The sequence below is a fragment of the Lepus europaeus genome, chromosome 2 (assembly GCF_033115175.1).
Source record: "Lepus europaeus isolate LE1 chromosome 2, mLepTim1.pri, whole genome shotgun sequence".
NCBI classification, from domain to species: domain Eukaryota; kingdom Metazoa; phylum Chordata; class Mammalia; order Lagomorpha; family Leporidae; genus Lepus; species Lepus europaeus.
This window is the reverse complement of record NC_084828.1, coordinates 78,748,512-78,774,761: the sequence shown is the minus strand read 5'-3', so window position 1 is coordinate 78,774,761 and position 26,250 is coordinate 78,748,512. Positions and strand designations below refer to the sequence as shown.

Below are 26,250 nucleotides of genomic sequence, written 5' to 3'. Positions count from 1 at the left end.
GTCGCCTTCTGGATTCAGCTGAAACTTAAACACCGAGTTTGGTTGCTGCCCTGTGACGGATACCGCGGACCCTGCGTGTGGGGCCCTGTGGCCTTCGTGCACCCTTGGCCGGCAGCACTGACGGCCCTGCCGTCTGTCGCGGCCCCGCGCGGGGGAGAGGCCTGGGAACCAAGCGGACAGGCTCTCTCCAAGGCCTCAGGGAGGAAGTTTCTAGAAGAAACTTCCCAAGAGTGTGGGGCTGGGGTGGGGAGGGGAGGTTAGGGGCTGGGACAGGGCCAGTGTTAAAGTGGCACAGCCCATTAAGCTTTCCTGGTCCCAGCTGCTCCACTTATGATCCGGCCCCCTGCTGATTCGCCTGGAAAAGCAGCGAAGTGCTGGGGCCCCTGCATCCACGTGGGAGACCTGGATGGAGTTCCAGGCTCCTGGCTTCCATCTGGCCATTGAGGCTATATGGGGAGTGAACCAGCAGTTGGAAGATCTCTCTGTCTCTCCCTTTCTCTGTCTTTCAAATAAATAAAATAGATTAAAAAAAGGGAAGGGGGGTAGGATAGGACCTCTGAGGTCTTGGGGCAGCTGCTGTGGGGCATACAGAGGAAGAGCCCTTGAAGCCTGGGAGGAGGGGAGATGCAGGAGGAGAGAAGGCAAAGGGAGAGGTAACCAGAGAACCCAGGGAAGGTGGCAAAGGAGAAACCACGGGGGTAATTCCAGGAACCCAATAATGAAAAGTTGTAGAGGGGGCGGGTAAAGATTAGAAACAAGACAGTCTCCTGTGGGTAAGCACAAGTAGGACATGGACCATAGTGTGCAGGGCAGTAGGAGGGCGTCAGGTCAACCACTCTTTCCAGAAGGTTGGCTGCCCATGAAGAAAGTAAACCCAGTGGGAAGCAGAGATGGAGGGTTGGAGAGGCTTTTGTTGTTGCTGTTTATTTATTGTTTTTGGGGCAGAGAGACACAGAGAGCACCTGTCTGTCGTTTTACTCCCCAAACGCCTGCCACAGCCACAGCCACAGCCACAGCCACAGCTGGGAACTTAAATCTGGGTCTCCCATGTGCGTGACAGGAGCTCCGTTATTGGAGACATCACGCTGCCTCCCAGGGTCTGTATTAGCAGGAAGCTGGTGTCCAGAGCTGGAGCTGGGAAGTAAACTAGGCACTCTGATGTGGACAGCTGGCATTTTAAGTGGCCTTTTAGTCACTAGGTCAAATGCCCTCCCCTGCTATTGTTGTTTTTAAAATGGAAAAAGCGAATGTTTCAAGCAGTGTGATCTTTGTTTCTAATTTCTTAGGGGTTTAATGAGTGCCCCTCTCAGTGCTCAGTCTCGCCCTAGGCCTATACAGCCTGGTCTGAAGACAGAAACCAGTAAAGCAAAAGCCCACAGCCAAAGTAGCTGCGAGGTCTTCCTTGCTCTGTGAAAACAGCAGTGCCCTCTGCAGGCCCCAGTTCATCTTGTCCTTAACGTTTCAGGATTACACTGGACTTGCTTTTCCTTGATGTGTTTGGTGTTCTGATGTGATAGACAGTTGTACACATTTTTCTATTACAAAGCCATTTGAAATCACGTCTGCGGCTAAAGATAGCAATAAGCATGGACAACTGTGTCTGTAAGCATTTTCATCATCATTCTTCTAAAGCTTCAGATCTTTTTAAAAAAAGACTTATTTGAAAGGCAAAATTACAGAGAAAGAGATGGAAAGACAAAAACAGACAGGGAGAGAGAGAGAGAGAGACAAAGTGAGAGAGTGAGAGTGAAAGAGAGAGAGAGGGAGAGAGAGAGAAGAGAGATCTTCCATCTGCTGATTCACTCCCAAATAGTTGCCACAGCCAGTTTGGGCCAGACTGAAGCCAGGGCACTTGAATTCCATCCTGGTCTCCCACGTGGGTGCAGGGGCCCAAGCACTGAGGCCGTCCTCCCCTGCTCTCCAGGCACCTTAGCAAGGAGCTGGATTGGAAGTGGAGCAGCCAGGATTGGAACTGGCACTCATATAGGATGCTAGCATTGCAGGCGGTTGCTTAACCCAGTGTACCACAATACCAACCCTAAACCTCAGAATTTTTCATTTTTACATTTAGATGGAAAATCATTAAAACATATTTTTCTCCAGATGTTTTTCTATCTAATTAAGCCAAGGATATTTATCACAAACTCAGTAATGCACACCCCTTGCAGGTACAAATAGAGTTTCTTTTCTTCAGACACTCTAGAAGTCTTCATTTGCTTGTTTTTCTTTTTTTTAAAGATTTATTTATTTATTTGACAGAGTTACGGAGAGAGAGAGACAGAGAGAAAGGTCTACCTTCTTTTGGTTCACCCCCCAAATGGCTGCTACAGCTGGCGTGCTGCGCCGATCTGAAGCCAGGAGCCAGGTGCTTCTCCTGGTCTCCCATGCGGGTGCAGGGCCCAAGCACTTGGGCCATCCTCCACTGCCCTCCCAAGCCACAGCAGAGAGCTGGCCTGGAAGAGGAGCAACTGGGACTAGAACTGGTGTCCATATGGGATGCCGGCACCACAGGTGGAGGATTAACCAAGTGAGCCATGGTGCCAGGCCCCTATTTGCTTGTTTTTCTTCACTGTTCTTTGAGGGCTATACTCAGTCCCATCTTCCTTCTTTTGTTTTTTTCATTAATATTTATTTTTATTTCTTTGAAAGGCAGAGTGACAGAGAGGGACACACACACACACACACACAGAGCTCTTCCATCCACTGATTCACTCTCCAAATGACTCCAACTTCCAGGGCTGGGCCAGGGCACAACCAGGAACCAGGAACTCCCATAGGGTCTCCCACATGGGTAGCAGGGGACCAAGTACTTGGGCCATCTTTCACTGCCTTCCCAGGTGCATTAGCAGGAAACTAGATTGGAAGCTGAGTAGCTGGGACTTGAACTGGCACTCCGATATAGGATACTGGTGTTGCAAGCCACAGCTTAACCCAGTGTGTCAAAATTCCCTCCCTCAACCTCTTTTTTTTTACTTCAAAGATTTGTTTATTTGAAAGGCAGAGTTAGAGAGAGGGAGAGAGAGAGAGAGAGAGAGAGAGAGAATCTTACATCTGTTGGTTTGCTCCTCAAATGGCCACAGTGGCCTGAGTTGGGCCAGGCCAAAGCCAGGAGCCAGGAGTTTCATCTGGGTCTCCCACATGGGTGGCAGTGGTCCAAGCACTTGGGCCACCTTCTGCTGCTTCCCCAGACCACTTAGCAGGGAGCTGGGTCAGAAGTGTAGAAGCTTGGACTTGAATGGTAGCTGTATGGGATTCCGGAGTTGCAGGCAGTGGCTTAACCACTGCACCATAGCTCTGGCCCCCTGATACTCCCTTCTGAATATGTTAAAAACCTGCTCTATCCTCCAAGGCCTAGCTCTAGTCTCACCCTCTTCCTGCAGGGGTGGGGAACATCTGGCCATATAAGGTCTGTGAAATCATTTGGTCTGGCCCTGCAAAGCAATCACAGGTGGGACCCAAAATTCAATAAATCTATAGCAGGCTATGAGTATTTATTTGAAGTTGACAATTGTGTATGGCCATGAGTGATGTTATAAATATCCATATGGCCCTTGGCAGAAAAAAGGTTCCCCATCCCCAGTAGCTTCCCCTGTTCTAGCCCATCCTGTACTTTCTCTTCTCTGAACTATATTATGATTTCACTTGGAACCTGTCCTGGAAAGGGTGGAAGGTGAAGAGAAACACCAACAACAAACAGTGCGTACATCCTTTTTTTTTTTTTTTTTAAGATTTTATTTATCTATTTGACAGGTAGAGTTACAGACAGTGAGAGGGAGAGACAGAGAGAAAGGTCTTCCTTTCATTGCTTCACTCCCCAAATGGCCAGCTGTGCTGATCAGCTGTGCTGATCTGAAGCCAGGAGCCAGGAGCTTCTTCCAGGTCTCCCATGCGGGTGCAGGGGCCCAAGCACTTGGGCCATCCCCCACTGCCCTCCTGGGCCACAGCAGAGAGCTGGACTGGAAGAGGAGCAACTGGGACAGAATCCGGTGCCCCAACCGGGATTAGAACCCGGGATGCTGGCACCGCAGGTGGAGGATTAACCTAGTGCGCCACAGAGCCAGCCCGGAGTGCGTACATCTTTAAAAAAAAAAAAAAAAGATTTATAGACAGAGAGAGAGAGAGAATCTTCCATCTGCTGGATCACAATGGCTGGGGTTGGGCCTGCCTGAAGCAGGAGCCAGGAACTCCATCAGGGTCTCCCACATAGGTTGCAGAGGCCCACATACTTGGGCCATCATCTGCTGCCTTCCCAGGCACAGCAGCAGGGAGCTGAATTGGAAGTGGAGCAGCCAGGACTTGAGCTGGTGTCCATAGTGGGTGCCGGCATTGCAGGCAGTGATTTATGCCACCCCACCACAACACCACGCCCCAGTGTGTGCATTTTCACCAATGAGAATAAACATCAGTCCAGATCAGAAATCACGGCGAGTTCTCTCATAGTGTATTCTTAGCAAATTCCCTAGGATCCTGGCCCATGCTTACTTGTCGTTTCTACTCATCCCTAGAAGTGAGCAACCACCTGTGTGTGCTTGGAGCTGCAGACCAGAGTAAATATTTCAAGATCCCTGGGAGACCTGAAGGATGGCCTCTTTCAAGGTAAAAAGCACGACTGTGTGTCCACCAGGAACTTTGACCAGCACATCCATAATTCTTCCTGTACCAGCAGGAAATCTGGGGCTTCTGTTACACCTGGAATCCTCAGTTGGCTTCAAGAACCCAATAAGTTTTTTATGGGAAATGAGAATCAGGTCTACGCTAATCCAAATAACAGAGCCAACTTGAGAGTTTTTTAAATGTCAGCGTAGTATCATTTTATCTTCACTCATGCAGCAATTCCTTTCCAGGATAGGGTAAGGAAGAAGGTGATGAAGGAGGAATGAACACAAGGAAAAAAGAAAAGCATCTCCCTGGCCAAACCTGAAGGCACCACATTCAGCCTTGTGCTGCGAACTAGGCAACAGGAAGTGGCTCCCTGCTGGTGGAGGGGAGAAGCAGCTGACGGGGTCCACGTCTCCGTGTTTTCTTTCTGTCCAGAGAAGCCCCACAAGCTTCTGGAGACAGAAGCCTCTCTCAGAGTTTTGGGTCACTTTTTTTTTTTTTAAATTTATTTATTTGAAAAGCAGAGTTACACAGAGAGAGAAGGAGAGGCAGAGAGAGAAGTCTTCCATCTGCTGGTTCACTCCCCAGTTGGCTGCAACAGCCAGAGCTGTGCCCATCTGAAGCCAGGAGCCAGGAGCCTCTTCCAGGTCTCTCTCATGGGTGCAGGGGCCCAAGAACTTGGGCCACCTTCTACTGCTTTCCCAGGCCACAGCAGAGAGCTGGATCGGAAGTGGAGCAGCCAGGTCTTGAACCGGCGCCCATATGGGATGCCAGCACTGTAGGCGGCGGCTTTAGCCTCTACGCCACAGTGCCAGCTTGGGTCATTTGATTTGTGACTTTTGAGCATTTCCATGTGTTGTTCTCTCACCCTTCCTCACAGTCTGAATTAGAAGTGCATTAACCTCGGAGCGGAATGAGTCGATGTTTGCTGGAACCGTGGGTATTTTAGGTATTACAAGCACACGGATAAAACAAACAAAAAACCCGAGTGTTCCCTTCCCTCCCAAACCCAGCGCTTTGTGCAGCATTTCTGTTGCTTTGTGTTTACATTAAACTGTGTTTGTTGTTCACAATCTGTAGTAGTCATTAGGCTTCACTTTGTTTCTTTCACTTTCTCGCCTTCCACAGGGAGCAGGAGCAGCTCATCCGCAGTCAGGTAGGACCCCCTCCTCTCATTCCTATTCCAGAGGCTTTGCTCAGCTCTTGCCTCAGGGGAGCAAGGGAGCATACGTGGAGAATGTCTCCCCCACAGCAGCTCAGGTGTGTGGGTGCAGGTTCTTGTGGAGACCCCGCCCAGCTTCCAAACGGGGGCCTGCTTTGTTGGTGTGGGCCAGCAGGCACATTCTCTTTTTTTTTTTTTTTTTGACAGGCAGAGTGGACAGTGAGAGAGAGAGACAGAGAGAAAGGTCTTCCTTTGCGGTTGGTTCATCTTCCAATGGCCGCCGCGGTAGGCGCGCTGCGGCCGGCGCACCGCGCTGATCCGAAGCCAGGAGCCAGGTGCTTCTCCTGGTCTCCCATGGGGTGCAGGGCCCAAGCATTTGGGCCATCCTCCACTGCACTCCCTGGCCACAGAGAGCTGGCCTGGAAGAGGGGCAACTGGGACAGAATCCAGCGCCCCGACCGGGACTAGAACCTGGTGTGCCGGTGCCGCAGGCGGAGGATTAGCCTGTTGAGCCACAGCGCCGGCCGAGGCACATTCTCTTAAGGCCCCCATGGATCCTCTGCTTTCCTCACTATACTTAAGACATAAAATATTTTAAATATTTATTTATTTATTTATTTATTTGAAAGACAGTTAGAGAGAGGGGGAGAGACAGAGATCTTTCATCTGCGGGTTCACTCCTAAATGGCTGCAATGGCCAGGACTGGGTCAGGCAGAAGCCAAGAACCAGCAGCTTCTTCTGGGTCTCCCACGTGGGTACAGGGGCCAAAGTACTCAAGCCATCCTCCACTGCCTTCCCAGGCACATTAGCAGGGAGCTGGATCAGAAGTGGAGCCGTTGGAACCAGTGCCCATGTGGGATGCTGGTGCCAGTTGGAGTCTGGCAGCTCCACTTCCAATCCAGCTCCCTGCTAATGTGCCTGGGAGAGCAGCGGAACAAGGCCCAAGTACTGGGGCCCCGGCCACCCTCAGTGGAAAACCCAAACGGAGTTCCAGGCTCCTGGCTTTGAACTGGCCCAGCCCCAGCTATTGTGGCTTTTTGGGGAGTGAATCAGCAGATGGACAATCTCTCTCTGTCTCTCCCTCTCTCTGTAATTCTGTCTTTCAAATAAATAACTAAACCTCTTTTAAAAATTGTTTTTAAAAAGAAGTTTGTGGGAAAATGGAATTAAAGAGTCTGTTTTATTTTGTTGCAAAAAAACCACAAAATGGAAAATAAAATCAAAAGATTTTTGTGAATCTGCATGTAGTTATTTTTTTCATAATACACATTTTCCAGAAAGACCTCTCATGAGGTGAATACTCTGAAATCAGTTAGTTTTATTTCCACTAAAATTGTGCCGGGAAACGAGACCATCATGAAGAGTCACTTCCCCTAGCAGGCATTGTCAGTGCTCCACTAGTTTGCTGGTCTGATGTCCCCTCCTCCCCTTCCCCAGCAAGAGCATCGAGACTCAGGGCCAGTGGAAGCTGGGTAAGTCGCCCAGCTCGTGCCCCTCTGGGGTGCTGTTCTCCAGTGCAGCTCAGCCTCATTGCGAGTCGCACACCCCTTATGCACTCCTTCCTTTGTTTTGCTTCCTCACTCTGCCCTCCCTACCTATTCCAGGTGGTTTCTGGGGTTGCCTCCCAAATGAACTACTTGACATCAAAATCTCATCTCAGGGTCTGCTTCTCAGAGGACCCGAACTAAGACACTGACTGAAGCAAAAAAGTTATGAATATTAACAAAAAGTTATGAATATTAACAAAAAGTTATGAATTGGCTCTCCTTGTTTTTGACTCATAATTGAGTCCTTTACAAAACATGTATCCTAGCGTGGGCCTTCTCAAACTCACCATAAAAATATTTTTTTAAGATTTATTTATTTGTTTGAAAGGCAGAATCACAGAGAGGCAGAGGCAGAAAGAGAGAGAGGTCTTCCATCCACTGGTTCACTCCCCAAATGGCTGCAATGGCCAGAACTGCGCCCATCCGAAGCCAGGAGCCAGGGCTTCTTCCGGTCTCCCATGCAGGTGCAGGGGCCCAAGGACTTGGGCCATCTTCTACTGCTTTCCCAGACCATAGCAGAGAGCTGGATTGGAAGTGGAGCAGTGGGACTTGAACCAGCAGCCATATGGGATGCCTGCATTGCAGGTAGTGGATTTACCCACTATGCCACAGCACTCTCCCCCGCAAAAAAAAAAAAAAAAAAAAAGCTTTTTAGTATTTATTTTCATTTTCCTCGAAAGGGAGAAAGACAGAGAGAGAGGGGGAAGGAAGAGAGAGAGAGAGAGAGAGATCTTCCATCTGCTGGTTTACTCCCCAGATGCTCACAATAGCCAGGGCTAGGCCAAGTCAAAGTCAGGAGCCCAAAACTCTATCCATGTCTTCTGCATGGAAGACAAGGCCCCAAAGACTTGAGCCATCATTTGCTTCCCCCCCCCCCCTCCACCCTGCCAAGATGCCTATCAGCAGGGAGCAGGATAGGAAGCAGAGGAGCTGGGACTTGGAACTAGATACTCCTGCCATATGGGATGTGGATATCCTAAACATCAATGTTGTGTCCTAGTAGTTACCATTTATGGGGTATTTACTATATGTCAGGCACAAGATTAAACACTTCCGGGAGACCTGCCTTTGAAAACTCTAGGACAAGGCTTGGGTTCGTGGCACAGCAGGTTAAGCCTCAACCAGCAACACCATATCCCATATTGGAGAGCTGGTTCGAGTTGCAACTTTGAGTTCTGGTGGCTCCATTTCTGATGCAACGCCACACTAATGTGCCTGGGAAAGCAGCCAAGGACGGCCAAGTGCTTGTGCCCCTGCCGCCCAAGAGGGAGACGGGGATGTAGTTCCAGGCTCCTGGTTTTGGCTTGGCCCGTTCCCAGGCATTGCAGCTATTTGGAGTGTGAACCAGTGGGTAGAAGCGCTCTCTCACTCTCTCTCTTTCTTTCTCTCTTCTCTCTCTCTCTCCCCCTCCCTCTCTCTGAAACTCTTTCAAATGAATAAAATAAATCTTAAAAAAAAAAAAATAAATAAACTGTTGGCTGACCTCGGTCTGATTACATGTCTAGATGAGGAGACTCAGACGGGGAGGAGGGGAAGCTCATCTCTATTTTGAACACAGAAAATGCATTCTCCTTGGGTGACAGGGATTACGTGCTTTTCAAAGGAACCCTTGCTCATTTCTTTGTTATTATTATTGTTGTTACTCTTGTAATTATTATTGTTCTGTCTCCTCTCCTTTTCCAGAGACTGACACTCCTGAAGAAAACTATAGTTGGCAAATTCCCATTCATCAAAAAGCCTTTGAAATTTTGAAGACTAACGAGAGTCAGCTTTGTGAAGTCCTCCAGCATAAGTTTGGCTGCATCTCCACCCTGGTGTCTCCAGCTGTGGACGTTAACAGCACGTCTCTGCAGGTCTTCCGGAAAAGGCTGAGCCCTAGGCTAGAGTTATCGGTCTGGAAGGATGACCTCACCACGCACGCTGTGGACGCTGTGGTAAACGCAGCCAATGAGGAACTTGCACATTCTGGGGGGCTGGCCGGGGCCCTGGTGAAGGCCGGCGGCTTTGAAATCCAACAGGAGAGCTCGAGATTTGTTGCCAACTATGGTAAAGTACCAACTGGGGAGATAGCCATCACCGGGTCGGGGAAGCTGCCCTGCGAACTGCTCATCCACGCCGTCGGGCCCCGGTGGACCCCCAGGGAGCAGCAGAGCTGTATGGATAAGCTGCAGAGGGCCATTTTAGCGATTCTGGACTATGTCACCCAGAGAAATCCACGCATTGAGACTGTAGCAATCCCAGCCCTGAGCTCCGGGATTTTCCAGTTCCCTCTGGACTTGTGTGTAAGGATCATCGTAGATACTATCAGTGCTTATTTCCAAAGGGAGCAAGTGGTCAGCAGCCTGAGAGAAATCCACCTGGTGAGCAATGAGGACCCTACTGTTGACGCCTTTAAAGCCGCTTCAGAATCCACCCTGGGGAGGAACGAGCTGGACCTCAGGAGCAGTCGCGAAGCCTCTGCTTCCCAGAGGACTCTCCTGGCTTTCCGGTACCTGACTCTCGAGATTGTCCAGGGCCTCATAGAACTGCAGGAAGTAAGTTGTTGTTGTTGTTTTAAGATTTATTTATGAGCCAGCGCCGTGGCTCAATAGGCTAATCCTCCGCCTTGCGGTGCTGGCACACCGGGTTCTAGTCCCGGTAGGGGCGCCGGATTCTGTCCCGGTTGCCCCTCTTCCAGGCCAGCTCTCTGCTGTGGCCAGGGAGTGCAGTGGAGGATGGCCCAAGTGCTTGGGCCCTGCAACCCATGGGAGACCGGGAGAAGCACCTGGCTCCTGGCTTCGGATCAGCGCGGTGCACCGGCCGCGGCGGCCATTGAAGGGTGAACCAGCGGCAAAAAGGAAGACCTTTCTCTCTTTCTCTCACTGTCCACTCTGCCTGTCAAAAATAATAAAAGTAAAAAAAAAAGATTTATTTGAAAGGAAGAGTTACACAGAGAGAGAAGGGGAGGCAGAGAGAGAGAGAGGTCTTCCATCCACTGGTTCGCTCCCCAGTTGGCCACAATGGCTGGAGCTATACCAATCCGGAGCCAGGAGCTTCTTCCAGGTCTCCCATGCAGGTGCAGGGGCCTAAAGACTTGGACCATCTTCTACTGCTTTTCCAGGCCACAGCAGAGAGCTGAATCGGAAGTGGAGCAGCCGGGTCTCAAACTGGTACCCATATGGGATGCTGGTGCTTCAGACCAGGACATTAACCCATTGCGCGACAGTGCTGGCCCCAAGAGGAGCCTTGAAATCTTTAAAGGGTGCCAGGGCCCCCAAATTGCAGATTCTGATTTCACTTTTTTTTTTTTTTTTAAGATTTATTTATTTGAAAGTCAGAGTTACAGAGAGGGAGAGGCAGAGGCAAAGAGAGAGAAAAAGGTCTTCCATCGCTGGTTCACTCCCCAAATCGCCTCAATGCCCGGGGCTGGGCTGTTCCGAAGCCAGGAGCCAGGAGCTTCTTCTGGGTCTCCCATGTGGGTGTAGGGGCCCAAGCACTTGGGCCATCTTCTGCTGCTTTCCCAGGGACATTAGCAGGGAGCTGTATCTGAAGTGGAGCAAAGGGGACTCAAACCAGTGGCCATCTGGGATACTAGCATCGCAGGTGGTGACTTAACCCAGCAACGCTGGCCCCAATTTATTCCTCCCTCCCTCCCTCCCTCCCATCCTTCCTTCCTCTCTCTATCTCTGTTTATTTTTTTCTCTCTCTCTCTTTTTCTTAGGTTTATGTATTTATTTGAAAGTAGAGTTGACTGTTTGGAGAGGGACTTCCATCCACTGATTTACTCCCCAAATGGCTACAACAGCCCACTGCTTTCCCAAGTGCATTACCAGGAAGTGGGATCAGAAGTGGAGCAGCTAGGACTTGAACCAGCTCTCATATGGGATGCTGGTGTTGCAGGAGGTGGCTTAATACAGTGCGCCACAATGCTGGCCCCATATCTACATAGTTTCTGAATAGAACAAAGCTTCATGGCAGTCAACGATTACTCTTTGGAAATATGAGTTTCTATGTATTATTCAATGGGGTTTTTGGTGGCTTTAGCATCCTCATAAAGTATTTTTCAAATCTCCTCAGGGAAATTAAGATTTAAATTAGTCATTTAAGAAGAAGAAATTTAACAATGAATCCCTGTCCTTTTTTTCCCCTTTTCAGACAGATGTAATTGTTAATTCTGTAAGCCGAGTTAATCACACAGCAGGACCTGTGTTAAAGTCAATTCTACAACAGGCAGGAGATGAGATGAAATTGGAACTTGAAAAACAGGCTAAACAGGGTAGAGATTCTCAGTTGGTACTGATCACAGAAGGATTTAATTTGTCATGTCTCAATGTATTCCATGTTTTCTGGGATCCAACTCTTCGTAAAAGTCAGGTAAGTTCAAAATAAGTTTCTCTTTATGTAACTTGATGCATAAATTTGTCTTTTAAAACACTTGGTATCTATTGGTCTATCTGTGTATTTACCATCTATCTATGAGGCAGAGTGAGAGAGCACCCATTCCCGGTTTACTCCACCAGTGCCACCATGACTGAAGTTGGGCCAGGCCAAAGCCGGGAGCTAGGAACTCAGTCCAAGTCTTCCACCAGGTGGCAGGGACCCAAATACTTGAACTGCCACTTGCTGCCTTCCAGCAGTATGCGTTAGCAGGAAGCTGGAGTCAGGAGCTGGAGCCAGCTGTCCAGTCCAGGTTCTCGGATGTACAACACAGTGTCTTAAACACTAGGCCTAAACACCTGCCCCCATAAAATTTATCCTTGTATAGTTCTAGATATGTGTCTATCCAGTCTTTTCAGGATTTCCATCATTTCATTATGTTCTTGAAACACTATCAGGGGGGTGGAGTCTCCATTTTTCAGTTCATCCATGAACACCTGAAATACTGAACAAGCATAGGTGCCACAAGTTATTTTTAGAAGTTTGATTTAGAATATTACCTAAGCCGTATCTAAATTTTAAGTGGGCATATTGTAAGTGGGCCCTCAAACAGCAGTGTTCCCTCCGTCTGCACACAGGTTTGCCCAGCGTTCTGCTCTGTAGGCCTCCTGCTAAGTAGGCCTGGGTTCCAGCCTCTCCGTATTCCCCTCCATGGATTAAATTCCAGCAGGAGCTGGAGTTTCCCTTGCAGCACCGTTCCAGTCAAATCTCTTACCTGTGACCTCGTCTCACCCATGCCTGTGGTGGAGCTCGGCTCTCTCGCGGCCTCTTCATCTGAGGCACATAAAATACAAGCATGAAAGAATATGAGGGACACACGCAGATGTGGAAACAGGGAACATTAATCCGCTTCCTGCCTTTGTATACCTATATTTCTTCACATTTCTTGGCTAGAGAGCATTCAAAAACCAAATTGGGAATTTTCCAAGGTTCTGCCATAGACATTACTAATACATGACTGTATTAGTAATCCAATCTGATGTTGAAACATCTGCCCAAAATATTAATAATTCTCCAGTAGAAGTTACATGATAAGTCTTAATTACATTGAATAAATGCTTTCTGAATTAAATCTCTATCTCCTTTATTAAACATCCAAAAGTTTCTTATGTTGACCTGTGAGTGGCAGGTGCATGGGGATAAAATGATGCTTGCCTCTAATCTAGGGAGACAGACAAAGCTACGGAAACCAGGAGAAATCCCAGTGCCCACATAACAGCACACAGTAGACTGTTATTGCAGTTTCTCGGTCCTTTGATTTTGCATCACCTACCCTTCTGTCTGTAGTGGATTCCCTATGGAACAGACCTTTCCTGACCTCCTAAGAGGCAGGGACATGACCCTGAGGTGGAGTGGAGTTTGGCAAAAATATGGGCAGGATCAAGGGGTAAAAGAAATCTTATTTTTTGAGTGAAAGGCTGATCATAAATTTGTGTTTCTCCTAAAGGTATTGAAATGTGCAGTGAAAACATGTTTGGAAAAATGCCTTGTGCTAAAACAATCTTCCATTTCCTTTCCTGCACTTGGAACTGGAAACATTGGTATGGCTAAGGCTACTGTGGCAGATATTATGTTTCATGAAGTTTTAACATTTGCCAGATACAGATTGAAAAAGCCATTAACTGTAAAGTTCGTAATCTTCCCAGACGAAATGGAGACATATAAGGTAAGTAGTATCTTAGAGATGTGCTACGCGTCATTCATTTGTTCAATGTCTGTCTTGCATCTCCAAAGTAAGACACAGGACTGGATGCTGTAAAGCATAGTGATGCTCTAACTTGGTGAAATCTAATTTCTAAAACGCCATTATAGAAGCCTCGCTTTTTCTTTTCCTTTGTTGGCACTTACTTCTCTCTGTTCCTTAAAGGCAAGCAAACTTCTAGTTTCGGCATTGGGTCCTCTGTGCCTCAGCCTTCTCTCTGTCTCCAGGACACAACAGTGGTTATGACTTCTGCCACGACCTCTGCAAACTCACGTCTTCTGAGCCAGCTTCACGCCCACATCCTCAGCCTCCTCTCACTTCCACATGGACACCTGGCATCTCTAACCCAATATATTTAGAACAAATGCTTTGTCGTGTCCAATCAATCAATTTTTTCTCTAGAATCCCTATCAATCTCAGCTTTGCCTGTGTGACTATGGGCGACTTCATTTCCTTACCTGTATCTCAGTCTCCTCATCTTTAAAGTGAAGAGATTGACTATCATCTTGGGCCACTGTTGAGGATTAAACTAGGTAATATGTGGATGACATCATAGCATATTGAGTAAAGCCACCACCTGCAATGCCAGCATCCCAAATGGGTGCTGGTTTGTGTCTCGGCTGTTCTACTTCTGATCCAACTCCCTGCTAGTGGCCTGGGAAAAGCAAAGCAAGATGGACAAAGGACTTGGGCCCCTGCCACCCATGTGGGGGAGACTTAGAAGCAGCTCCTGGCTCCTGGCTTTGGCCTGGCCCAGCACTGGCCATTGTGGCCATCTGGGGAGTCAACCAGTGGATGGAAGATCTCTCTGTCTGTTCCTTTCTCTGTGTAACTCTTTCAAATAAATGAATAGATCTTTTTTTTTAATCTTTTATTTAATGAATATAAATTTCCAAAGTACAGCTTATGGATTACAATGGCTTCCCCCCCCATAACTTCCCTCCCACCCACAACCTTCCTCTTTCCCGCTCGCTCTCCCCTTCCATTCACATCAAGATTCATTTTCAATTCTCTTTATATACAGAAAATCAGTTTAGTATATATAAAGATTTCAGCAGTTTGCCCTCACATAGCAACACAAAGTGAAAAAATACTGTTGGAGTACTAGTTATAGCATTAAATAACAGTGTACAGCACATTAATGACAGAGATCCTACATGATATTTTTTTTAAAAAATTGATTAATTTTCTATGTAATTTCCAATTTAACACCAAGTTTTTTTTTTAAATAAATAGATCTTTTAAAAAAAATCAATTAGGTAATACATGTAAAACCTAGAGTTGTACCTGGCACACAGTAGGCCCTCCATGCAGGTCAGCCATTATTATATCAAATGTAATGAGCTGTAGTTGACTGAATGCTCGATTATTGCTAAACCAAGCAGGCTGTTTATCTTTTCTTTCTAACTAGAGTGTAAGGGCTTTAATAGCAGAGGTGCTTTTGGCTACTTTTGCCATATGTCCAGACTGCCATCAAATTCATTTGGCTCTTTCTTAACTTGTCCTGGGTGACCTTGGAGAGAAATTGGTTGTGATCCAACACAAAACGGTGGGACATATGTGCTGGGGAGGAGATAACTTATGTGTCTCAGTGCAGACTTGTGTGTCTAGCTGCTTTGGTTCTCACTTTATCTCAGCTGTGTATCGCTTTGTGGCCAGTTCGAGCTGTTTAACGTGTGGAGGAGTCCCTGATACGGTCAGTATAGTTAGTATATATTGCTGTACTTGTCTGCCTTTAAAGTATCAACTGTCATTTTGTTTTATTCTTTCTTAGCTGGAATTTTCTTTTTTTTTTTAAAAAAAAGATTTATTTATTTATTTGAAAGGCAGAATTACAGAGAGGCAGAGGCAGAGAGAGAGAGAGAGAGGTCTTCCATCTGCTGGTTCACTCCCCAGGTGGCTTCAATGGCTGGAGCTGGGCCAATCCCAAGCCAGGAGCCAGGAGCCAGGAGCCAGGAGCTTCTTACAGGTCTCCCATGCAGGTGCAGGGGCCCAAAGACTTGGGCCATCTTCCACTGCTTTCCCAGGTCATAGCAGAGAGCTGGATCAGAAGTGGAGCAGCCAGGACATGAACTGGCACCCATATGGGAAGCCTGGCACTACAAGCAGCAGCTTTACCCACTACTCCACAGTGCCGGCCCCAAGCTGACATGTTCAAAAAGACTTTGATGATATCAAGGTAAAATAAAAAGGATAAGTTGCAAGGGCTTCAGATAGGTTTCCCAGACATAGGTTCTGATTCTGGCAGCAATAGCATTCAGATGTCTGTGAGGTCTCCCAGGAGTGTGCCTGGCCAAGAGTTAGTTCTCTGGCTACTCATCTTCCCAGGCAAGGGTCAAAGCAGCCATTTGCTCTCTCTCTACCAGGAAAGCAATACTATATCTTTGTTCCAGCTTGCTCTTTCCTGGAAGAAGTGTCTCTGCCTGGACAGGGAGCTCTGAAGTGTCTGCTGCTGTCCCCAGGCTTTCAAGCTGTCAGTGTGACATCACTGAAGGCAGAGTTGGAGGAGATGCTCACAATGGGCTCTTGAGAGCCAACGTAAGCTGGCTCTAGTGCTCCACTGTGCCTCGCCCAAGGGCTGCCTAGCATTACAGTGCCAGATGACTCGGTGAAATAGCTCAAGCCCTTGACACAAATGAATCATCCTGTGCTTTGAATGAGGTTCACCCATTCCCAAAGCAGAGAATATCCCTGGGCCCAGATAGGAGCCGTGACTGCCTTCCTGAACTGCTCGTGAAGCACTGTTTCCTGACAACAGGAGTTAGCCACAGCTAGGAAACGAGGTTCACCACATCCCACACACAAACAAAAGCGTGTTCCGCAGCTCCAGGAACGTGGAAACAGCACCCACAGTCTGAGGGCTCCCTGTGGGATTCATAAATCAAGGTGGCGGCCAGGTATTGCATCTGCCAAGCACTGTGTTACAAAGGTGTCTCATTTCATTCTCCCCTCAATCCTGGATGAAGATGTTGATGTCATCCCCAGTTCACAAAGGGGAAGACAACCCAGAGGGTAGTACACCTGTACCTGATGAGGAGCAATCATGAGAAATGATAAATCCGTTTTGTTGCTCAAAGAAGGGGATTGTCCTAAACAATAATTTATATTCTGTAGTGAGCATTGACCATTCTTCAGGTTTTGTGCAATGTTAACACTATATTATATCCAAGCAGGTATGATATTATACACACATATGTATATACCTCTGACCTACTAATAAATTCGTGTTCTTCCTAAATAAGCCTCACCATGAGAGATGTGTGTAAGGACAGCTCACAGGGCAATTGGTTTATTTCCTTACAAAACAGATTTGTCAGACATCCAGAGTTAAGCTGACTAAGGTGTACCAACCTATACTAAATTCACAATAAAGTAAAATCGACATTCGCAAGCTCATATTTTCCAATTCAGAATTCACAATAAGTAAATAGCTCTCCACCTACTGAGACGGTTGTGTTCATTGGTATGTCGTGATGCTCGGGTCCTGGGTGAAGTTGAGTATCTACAAAAGTCAGTGCATGGTTCTGTAATGAACTTACTGCCTATCAACCTGGTGCTAAGCATTATGTCTCAGAACAAGGAGGACATATTACTCCAGGACCCATTGCTGACATCTCTTGTGGACAGAGTTGGAACAATGCTGCCAAATTCTTGCCATTTGGGTCGATTTATTTGAAAGGTAGAGATACAGAGAGTAAAGGCAGAAAGAGAGAGAGAAAGAGGTCTTCAGTCCACTGATTCACCCCCCAATTGGCCACAATGGCTGGAGCTGCGCCCATCCGAAGCCAGGAGCTAGGAGCTTCTTACAGGTCTCCCATGCAGGTACAGGGGCCCAAGGACTTGGGCCATCTTCTACTGCTTTCCCAGGCCATACCAGAGAGCTGGATCAGAAGAGGAGCAGCTGGGACTAGAACCAGCACCCATATGGGATGACAGCACTTTAGGCCAGGGAGTTAACCCACTGCGCCACAGCACCTGCCCCTCTTCAGTGTTTTTGCTATTAAGTTAGTTTCTTTCATATTCGATCCAAAGGCTTGCCTACTGATTTCTAACCTATCCTTAACTTTTAAAACAACCTCCAGGAGAAGATGATTTTTTTTAAAAAGGATTTATTGGGTCCTGCGCTGTGGTTGAGCAGGTTAACGCCCTAGCCTGAAGTGTCAGTCAACTGGGGACTGAACCAGCGGTTGGAATTCCTCTCTCTCTGCCTCTCCTTTCTCTGTGTAACTCTGACTTTCAAATCAATCAATAAATATTTTTTGATTTATTGATTGATTTGAAAGTAGAGTTACAGAGAGGCAGAGAGAGAGAGAGGTCTTCCATCCACTGGTTCACTCCCCAGATGGCCGCAATGATAAGAGCTGTGCTGATCTGAAGCCAGGAGCCCACGAGTTTCTTCCAGGTCTCCCATGTGGGTGCAGGGGCCCAAGAACTTGGGCCATCTTCTACTGCTTTTCCAGGCCATAGCAGAGAGCTGGATTGAAAGTGGAGCAGCTGGGACTCAAACTGGTGCCCATATGGGATGTTGGCACTGCAGTCTGCAGCTATACCTACTACGCCACAGTGCCGGCCCCAAGAGATATTTTTTATCCTTTTGTGCAAACAGCAGCTCTTATTAATCTTTTGCCTCTTTTTATCTCCAAGTTCTTGGGTGGCAGGGTAGGGAAGAACCTCACCAGGTCAAAATAAGGTAAGATTTGGGGCTTCTTGCTCGGGAAATAGCAGCTGCAAATACAATTTAGGTAGATGACATCCCATAGAGTAAGAAACTTTATTGTTAAAGTTCAGATGCAAAGCAAAGTCTAGTCTTTACCTCATTAATTACTGTCTTCTCCATGCAGTAGTTACTCCAATTTTATCAACTTTGAACAAGGAAGACACTTGGATGTGGTGGTTCCAAGCCCTGGGAGAGGTGTTATTTCAAATAGACTCTGTGTTAAAGGCTTTCCATGGCAGTATGCACAAATCTTGTCTATAGACTTTTCATTTCATAACAATTACAATAACAGCTAAGTGTATATTGTGCTTCTTCTTTTCTTTCTTTCTTTTTTTTTTTTTTTTGACAGGCAGAGTAGATAGTGAGAGAGAGAGAGACAGAGAGAAAGGTCTTCCTTTTTGCCGCTGGTTCACCCTCCAATGGCCGCTGCAGCAGCCGCATCTCGCTGATCCGAAGCCAGGAGCCAGGTGCTTCTCCTGGTCTCCCATGTGGGTGCAGGACCCAAGCACTTGGGCCATCCTCCACTGCCTTCCCGGGCCATAGCAGAGAGCTGGCCTGGAAGAGGGGCAACCGGGATAGAATCCGGTGCCCCAACCGGGACTAGAACCTGGTGTGCCGGCGCCACAAGGCAGAGGATTAGCCTGTTAAGCCACAGCGCCGGCCTATTGTGCTTCTTTGTGTCAAGTACAATTTAAAGCAATTTATAGGAATTAACTCCTATAAAACCAATTATTCAGTCTACAAAGTTTGGTGTATGTATAACTTTTAAAAATGAATTTTTTTTCAATGTATTTGAAATTCAGAGTTGCAGAGAAAGTCAGCACGTAGATCTCCCATCTGTTGGTTCACTCCCAAAATGGCCACAATGGTCAGTTCTGGGCCAGGCTGAACCCAGGAGCCTGAATTTCAAATAGGCCTCCCACTTGGGAGGGAGGGGCCCAAGCACTTGGGCCATGTTTGGTCCACTGCTTTCTCAGGAGCGTTAGCTGGGAGCTGGATCAGAAATGGTGCAGCCCGGATGCAAACCGGTGTTCATATGGGATATTGGCATTGCAGGCAGTGGCTTAACCAGTTGTGCCACAATGCCTGCCCTGTGCTTTATTAAGTATAGGGCATCTCCCTGTCTCTGCCTTCTTCAGTGACAGATCCATGGTTATAGTTCCAGTACTGCAATAAACAGGGCATTAATGTCTATTGAATGAATGAATGATTATATTTTGCTTTGGAGTATATATTTTTACACAAAATTTTATTTTCTTTACATTTTTCCTAAACTTGCTCCCTCTGTATGTTCTAATAGATTCTGATGTTGCACTAGCTATTCCCTAGGACTTTCCTAAAGCCTGTGTTATATCTGTGGCAGTGGGATGGTGGCTGAGAGTGGATGAGGTCAGGGGTGTTCTGTGCAGATAGAGATTATGGTGACAGTGGCTCTAAGCCCATTTATAGCTGTCTGCTCTGTTTTGCTTATTGTAGGTTTTCAGAGCTGAAATGGAAAAGAAGTCCAAGATGCTGGGTCTCAATAATTACAGAGGTGAGTAATCAATTCACAGACCTGTAAGTAGTGTCCCACCCTAGGTTTGTCCTGTTCTCTGTTCTCCGAACTAACGGAGGGGAGAAGAAGAAATATGCTAAATATATATCATTGTGTTCCTGAACCTGCTCTATTCCTGACCATAATTCTATTCTTGCTCAGTCTAGTTTCACGTTATGAACAAAGGGAGGCTAAGTCACAGTAGATAATCCACAGTGTGGGCAGTTCATTCAGAGATGGGTACCTAAAGAGTTCTTATTTCATAAACTAATTTGGACACTCTTTCTGCTTTGAACATCTAGATGGGGTTACTCATTACTAATTACAGAAAACACATCTCAGGTATACCTAATAAATGAGTTAACCCAATGCTACCCAAATCTGAGTGAGCACTGGGATCATGATGAAAAAAAATTTTTTTTTAAGATTTGTTTATTTGAAAGTCAGACTTACACAGAGAAAGAGAGGCAGGGGGAGAGAGAAAGGTCTTCCATCAGTTAGTTCACTCCCCAGTTAGCCACAATGGCCGGAGCTGAGTCCATCCGAAGATGCACATACATGAATATATACCGGCCACAACACTATAGATTCTGATTCAGGTCAACCTTTGGTCTCGGCCAAGCATGTCTATTTTGGAATGTTTTTTACTCAGTTTCTCTGTTGAGCCAGATTTGAGATCACTGGACCAGACAATCCAGGTTGTTGGGGGCCTGAGAAGGATTTACCTGGCCTGATAACTCCATTTCTTTGGAGCTTGAGTATGAGAAGGAATGTTCAGTGGCCCAGCAGTGCTGGAAACAAGGAAGGGGAACTTTAAGGGTCTCTATGCTTCTTCTAAGCTTATTTGTCTGTTTGCATAATGACAGCAGTAACAGGCTATTGTGATTATGTGGGTAAAGATGCAAAGCGTAAAAAAAAAAAAAAAAGTCCCATGGGATAAACAATGAATGAGGATGGACAAATACACAAGGTTGTCCAGAGAAGGAAGAGAGTCCTTCTAACTGCAAGGGATTGGAGAATGAGGCATAAGAATAGGTTTAAGCTGGGCTTAAAAGATGGCAGAATTTTCGTGGGCCAGAGTTGATGGTGGTGGCGGGTGTGTACCCCAGGTGAAGAAAACCCACGGGAGCAAACAAGTGCAGTGCAGGAGTATCGGGTGGCTGGATACCAGGAGGGGCTTTAGAGGAGGGTCATACAGAAGAGTAACCCACCAAGAACTATATGTCATTAATCTGAGTGATGGGGCAGCTGTCACCTTGTACTTCAGTAATATCTCAGGACCTTTGTAAAGGAGTTACATAGCATAGGGAAATAATTGACAATAACAGCTAATGATCAGTTCAGATGATCAAAATAGTTAAATTTTAGGAAGGCAGAGAAATATGTTTCCATTAGAAGTATTTAGCTAGTAAATAGTTAGAAATTAAATGTTGGGTTTTAGAAAACTATCCTATAGTGGTCTGAACATTTTTATTTATCTAGAGGAATAATTCTTCTCTCATGATAATGTTGAATGAATTAATATCATTACCATTGTTTCCATTTTCTCCTATACAGCTGTATAAGCTCTAAGGCAGAATAAAGGCTTAAAAAAAAAGGCATTCCTCTAGTTGAAAAACCCCTGTCACATGTTATGTGCCTAAAACATGGGCTTTCATTTTTACTCACACAGAAGCCTTCCTCTCCCTCTTACTTCTACACCAAGTCTGTCCTGGTACTTTTTCATAGCTGCTGGTACCACCCAACTACACTATCAGGAGACAGGTACTATTGTCCTAGGATTACTACTGGGAAGCAGAATTGTGTGAGCACTGGAGTGAGACACCCACACCTGCTAGATTCATGGCTACCACCAGCTGCTCCTACAACTATGGCCAAGTTACCTAAGCCGAAGTCAGTTTCTTTATTCATCATTTGGGACTGTAAGTAGTACCTATCTCATAGGAATATGAGCATTGAATAAAAGAATACATGTAAAGCATTTGAAACAATGCCTAGAACACATTAAGTGCTCAACTTACTTTTCCACTTAAATATGTGTTTCCTCCTTTAAAAAAAAAAAAAAAGATTTATTTATTTGAAAGGCAGAGTGGAGCCAGAGCTGTGGCATAGCGGGTAAAGCCACCACCTGCAGTGCCAGCATCCCATATGGGCGCCGGTTCTAGTCCTGGCAGCTCCACTACTGATCCAGCTCTCTGCTATGGCCTGGGAAAGCAGTAGAGGATGGCCCAAGTCCTTGGGCACCTGCACCCACATGAGAAGACCCGGAGGAAGCTCCTGGCTCTGGCTTCAGATCAGTGCAGCTCCCGCTGTTGTGGCCAATTGGGGAGTGAACCAGCAGATGAAAGACCTCTTTCTCTCTCTCCGCCTCTCCTCCTTTCTCTGTAACTCTTTCAAATAAATAATAAATCTTAAAAAAAAAAAGAAAGAAAGAAAAGCAGAGTTACAGAGAGAGAGAGGAAGAGACAGAGGAGAGGTATTCTATCCGCTGGTTCACTGCCAAATGGCTGCAATGGCCAGGGCTGGGCCAGGAGCTTCTTCCAGGTCTCCCATGCGGGTGCAGGGACCCAAGCACTTGGACCATCTTCTACTGCTTTCCAGGCACATTAGCAGGGAGCTGGATTGGAAGTGGAGCAGATGGGACTTGAGCTGGTGCCCATATGGGATGCCGGCACTGCAGGCAGTGGTTTTACCTGCTATGCCATAGTACCAGCCCCAAAATATGTTTCTAAGATTCATCCAGTTAAAGTTTATTCGTTTTCATTGTTACCATAGTTTTTGTAATAGTCATCAGATTATTTCTGCCTTTTGCTGTTACCAACATGTACACATATGATATACAGTGTAAAATTGTCTTTAAATAATGTGAGTGCTTGATCCACTTCTTTATCCATCATGACCATATAGGAGTTTCAGTTGCTCTGCGTGCTTCCCAACACTTGATATGGTCAAACATGCCAATCTGGTGGGTGATTTTCATTTCCTTGATTACCAATGAAGAGAAGCATCTTTTCACATCTTTTCACGCCATCTGTGTGCCCTTTTCTGTGAATTTTGGTTTTTTTGCCTAGCTGGCCCCTGGGTTTTTTTTTTTTTTTTTTTAATAATTTGAGGGAATTCTTTATATATTCTAGTTACTGGTTCATCTTTGCTTTCCCTTTCAAGTAGTCCACTGCCCTTTTTGCAAGTCAGGTCAGATTTTTTTTTTTTTTTTTTTTGACATGCTGAGTTAGACAGAGAGAGAGAAAAAGGTCTTACTTTCGTTGGTTCACCCCCCAAATGGCCACTAGGGCCGGCGTGCTGTGCCAATCCGAAGCCAGGAGCCAGGTTCTTCCTCCCGGTCTCCCATGTGGGTGCAGGGCCCAAGCATTTGGGCCGTCCTCCCCTGCCTTCCTGGGTCACAACAGAGAGCTGGACTGGAAGAGGAGCAACTGGGACTAGAACTGGTGCCCATATGGGATGCCAGCACTGCAGGCGGAGGATTAGCCTAGTGAGCCACGGTGCGGCCAAAGATTTTTTTTAAGATTTTGTTTGTATGTTTATTTATTTGAGAGTAGAGATACAGACAGTGAGAGGGAGAGACAGAAAGAAAGGTCTTCCATCTGCTGGATCATTTTCTAAATGGCCACAACTGCCAGAGCTGAGCTGATCCAGGAGCTTCTTCCAGGTCTCCCACGCAGGTGTAGGAGCCCAAGCACTTGGGCCATCTTCTACAGCTTTCCCAGGCCATAGCAGAGAGCTGGATCAGAAGCGGAGCAGCAGGACCTAGAACTGGCGCCCATATGGGATGCTGGCGCCACAGGCGGAGGATTAGACTACTGCACCACAGCACTGGCCCTGATTCTTCCTTTTTTAATATATCCATGTACCTATATGTATATTTATCTTTACTTTTTGTGGGGGGTTCACACACGGGTGGGTTGAGGTCAGGTCCCTTTCCTCCTCTGCTGGGATATACCATGTCTACCAGCAGCAGCCGCGGCAGCAGCAGATAAGCTCCAAGTGCTTACTGTGGACATGGGGAGGAGGACACCCATTGCCACCCTTTCACTAGCCGCAGCCCATGATTTCCTGTCACCCACACATAGGTTATGAGAACAGTGGAGTCACAGGCATTTCTGTCTTCCGTATACTTGGATAATTTCCCCATTTTCAATTATAAACATGTTTTTTTTAACAAAAAAAATCATGTTGAACTTTTTCAAAATGATTTTCACTCCTTGAACTCCATGTATGGCTTTCAGAGATCTTTGATTTCAAACCTGATAGCAGCAAGAGGTTAAGGAAAATCCTGTTCAGCAGGAAGTAATATTTAGTTAACATCCGCGGTCTGTGCGGTGACAAACACAGAGCAGCAGAAGCCAGAAATGCTAAAGCTAACCCCTCACACAAGCCACTTTCCCAGTTCCCACTCTGGCTGTGCACGTCGCATTCAGATTTCCTGTATACTCAGAGCGGCTTTCACAGGTAGGTGCTTAGCTAGAGCTCCGACTGCTGACCATGGTGAGGATATCCAGTCAACACCAGCGGTGGGGTTATGGGCCACACTATCTTACAACCTGCCAACCTTCTGTGCTTACTGCTGGTCCTTGTTTCAGACTCCAAGGGGACAAGAGAAAAGCAAAGAGAAAACGGGCTTGAGGCAAAGTCTCCTGCCATCGATCTGATGGGATCCAACAAGGAGCAGATGAGTGAAGCACAGGCGTGGCTCCAAAGGCTGCTGGCCCTGCAGGACCGCCAGACCATCGAGAACAACCACATTTTCTACCTTGGCAGAAAGGAACATGACCTTTTGGCTCAGCTTCAGAAAGACTTAGGCATCTCCATCTGTGAGATTATCCATCCTGGAAGGGCATGCTTGGAGATTCAAGGAGCCCAGGCTGGCCTCATCGAGGGGGTCATGAACATCGAACGTGTGCTGTGTGAAGTTCAGGAGGAAGTGGCACAGAGAAAGGAGCAAGCCCTCTGGAGCTTATGGAGTGAGTAACTTCCGAGTTAGAATGTCAGCTCTCCCAGCTGTGCCTTTTTAGGGTGTGCGTATGCATGCATGGATGTGGAAAATAAATAGCAGAGAGGAGAAAGCGAACCATTCTGGTTATCTATCAGGTCACAAATTTTTTTAAAGATTTATTTATTTGAAAGAGTTACAGAGAGAAGTAGAGACAGAGAGAGAGGTCTTCCATCCGCTGGCTCATTCCCCAAATGGCCACGACGGCTGGAGCTGTGTCGATCCGAAGCCAGGAGCCAGGAGCATCTTCTGAGTCTCCCATGTGGGTGCAGGGGTCCAAAAACTCGGGCCATCCTCTACTGCTCTCCCAGGCCACAGCAGAGAGCTGGATTGGAAGAGAAGAAGCCGAGACTAGAACTGGCGCCCATATGGGATGGCGGCGCTTCAGGCCAGGGCTTTAACCCGCTGCACTACAGCACCGGCCCCAGGTCATGCATTTTTAAATTTTATTTTTATTTACTTTAAAGGTAGAGTGACAGAGAAGGAGAGACACAGAGAGAGAAACTGGGAGAGAGAGATTTTCCATCCACTGGTTCACTCCCCAAATAGTCAGGAGCTGGGCCAGGCTGAAGCTAGGACCCAGGAAGTCCATCCAGGACACTCACACAGGTGACAGGGGCCCAAGCACTTGGGCCATATTCTGCCGCCTTCCCAGGTGCATTAGCAGGGAGTTGGGGGCCAGTGCTGTGGTATAGCGGGTAAAGCCGCTGCCTGCAGTGCTTACATCCCATATGGGCACTGGTTCGAGTCCCAGTTGCTCCACTTCTGATCTAGTTCTCTGCTATGACCTGAGAAAGCAGTAGAAGATGGCCTAAGTCCTTGGGCTCCTTCACCCACATGGGAGACCCAAAGGAAGTTCCTTTCTCCTGGTTTTGGATAGGTACAGCTCTGACCATTGCGGCCAACTGGGCAGTGAACCAGAGGATGGAAGACCTCTCTCTCTCTCTCTGCCTCTCCTTCTCTTTCTGTGTAGCTCTTTCAAATAAAAAATAAATCTTTAAGAAAAAAAAAAATAGCAGCTGGGACTTGAACCAGTGCTCATATGGAGTGTTGGTGTTGCAGGCACATCACTGGCCCCTATATCATAACTTTTTATATGCTGCTTTCTGGCTCTGTTCCCACCATCAGCATTACTTCAAAAACTTTTTTTTTTTTTAAATTTGAAAAGCAGAGTTAGAGAGAGGAGATACACACACACACACACACACAGAGAGAGAGACTGACTCTTCCATCTGCTGGTCACTCCCCAAATGGCCACAATGACCAGGGCTGGTCCAGGCTGAAGCCAGGAGCCTGGAACTCTATCGGGGTCTCCTACGCCAGTGCAGTGGCCCAAGTACATGGGTCATCTTCCACTGCTTTCCCAGGAGCATTAGCAGGGAGCTGGATCAGAACTGGAATCCAGTGCTCTGATAGGAAATTCCTGCTGGGATGCCTGTGTTGCAGGCTTAACCCGCTGTACCCCAACTCAGGCCTGTTTACTACTCTCCCAGTGAGCATTTCGGACAGCAGGGGTGGGTGGACGTTCGGGTTCTCAGTGGCCAGCCACGTTCCTGGCCTCTAA

The 26,250-nt window shown here is 47.0% G+C and overlaps 1 protein-coding gene across 2 annotated transcripts in view; it reads left to right on the top strand.

Moving 5' to 3' along the window:
* PARP9 (poly(ADP-ribose) polymerase family member 9) overlaps positions 1-26,250 on the top strand; it is a 39,357-nt gene that overhangs the window by 228 nt on the left and 12,879 nt on the right. For both annotated transcript variants that reach the window (XM_062208855.1, XM_062208850.1), the window contains exons 2-8: positions 4,506-4,596; positions 5,728-5,755; positions 8,993-9,843; positions 11,444-11,662; positions 13,173-13,391; positions 19,621-19,678; positions 24,277-24,657. In XM_062208855.1, coding sequence (XP_062064839.1) covers positions 4,582-4,596; positions 5,728-5,755; positions 8,993-9,843; positions 11,444-11,662; positions 13,173-13,391; positions 19,621-19,678; positions 24,277-24,657 — 1,771 coding nt within the window. In that variant the 5' untranslated portion in view covers positions 4,506-4,581. The remainder of the gene's footprint in view (positions 1-4,505; positions 4,597-5,727; positions 5,756-8,992; positions 9,844-11,443; positions 11,663-13,172; positions 13,392-19,620; positions 19,679-24,276; positions 24,658-26,250) is intronic.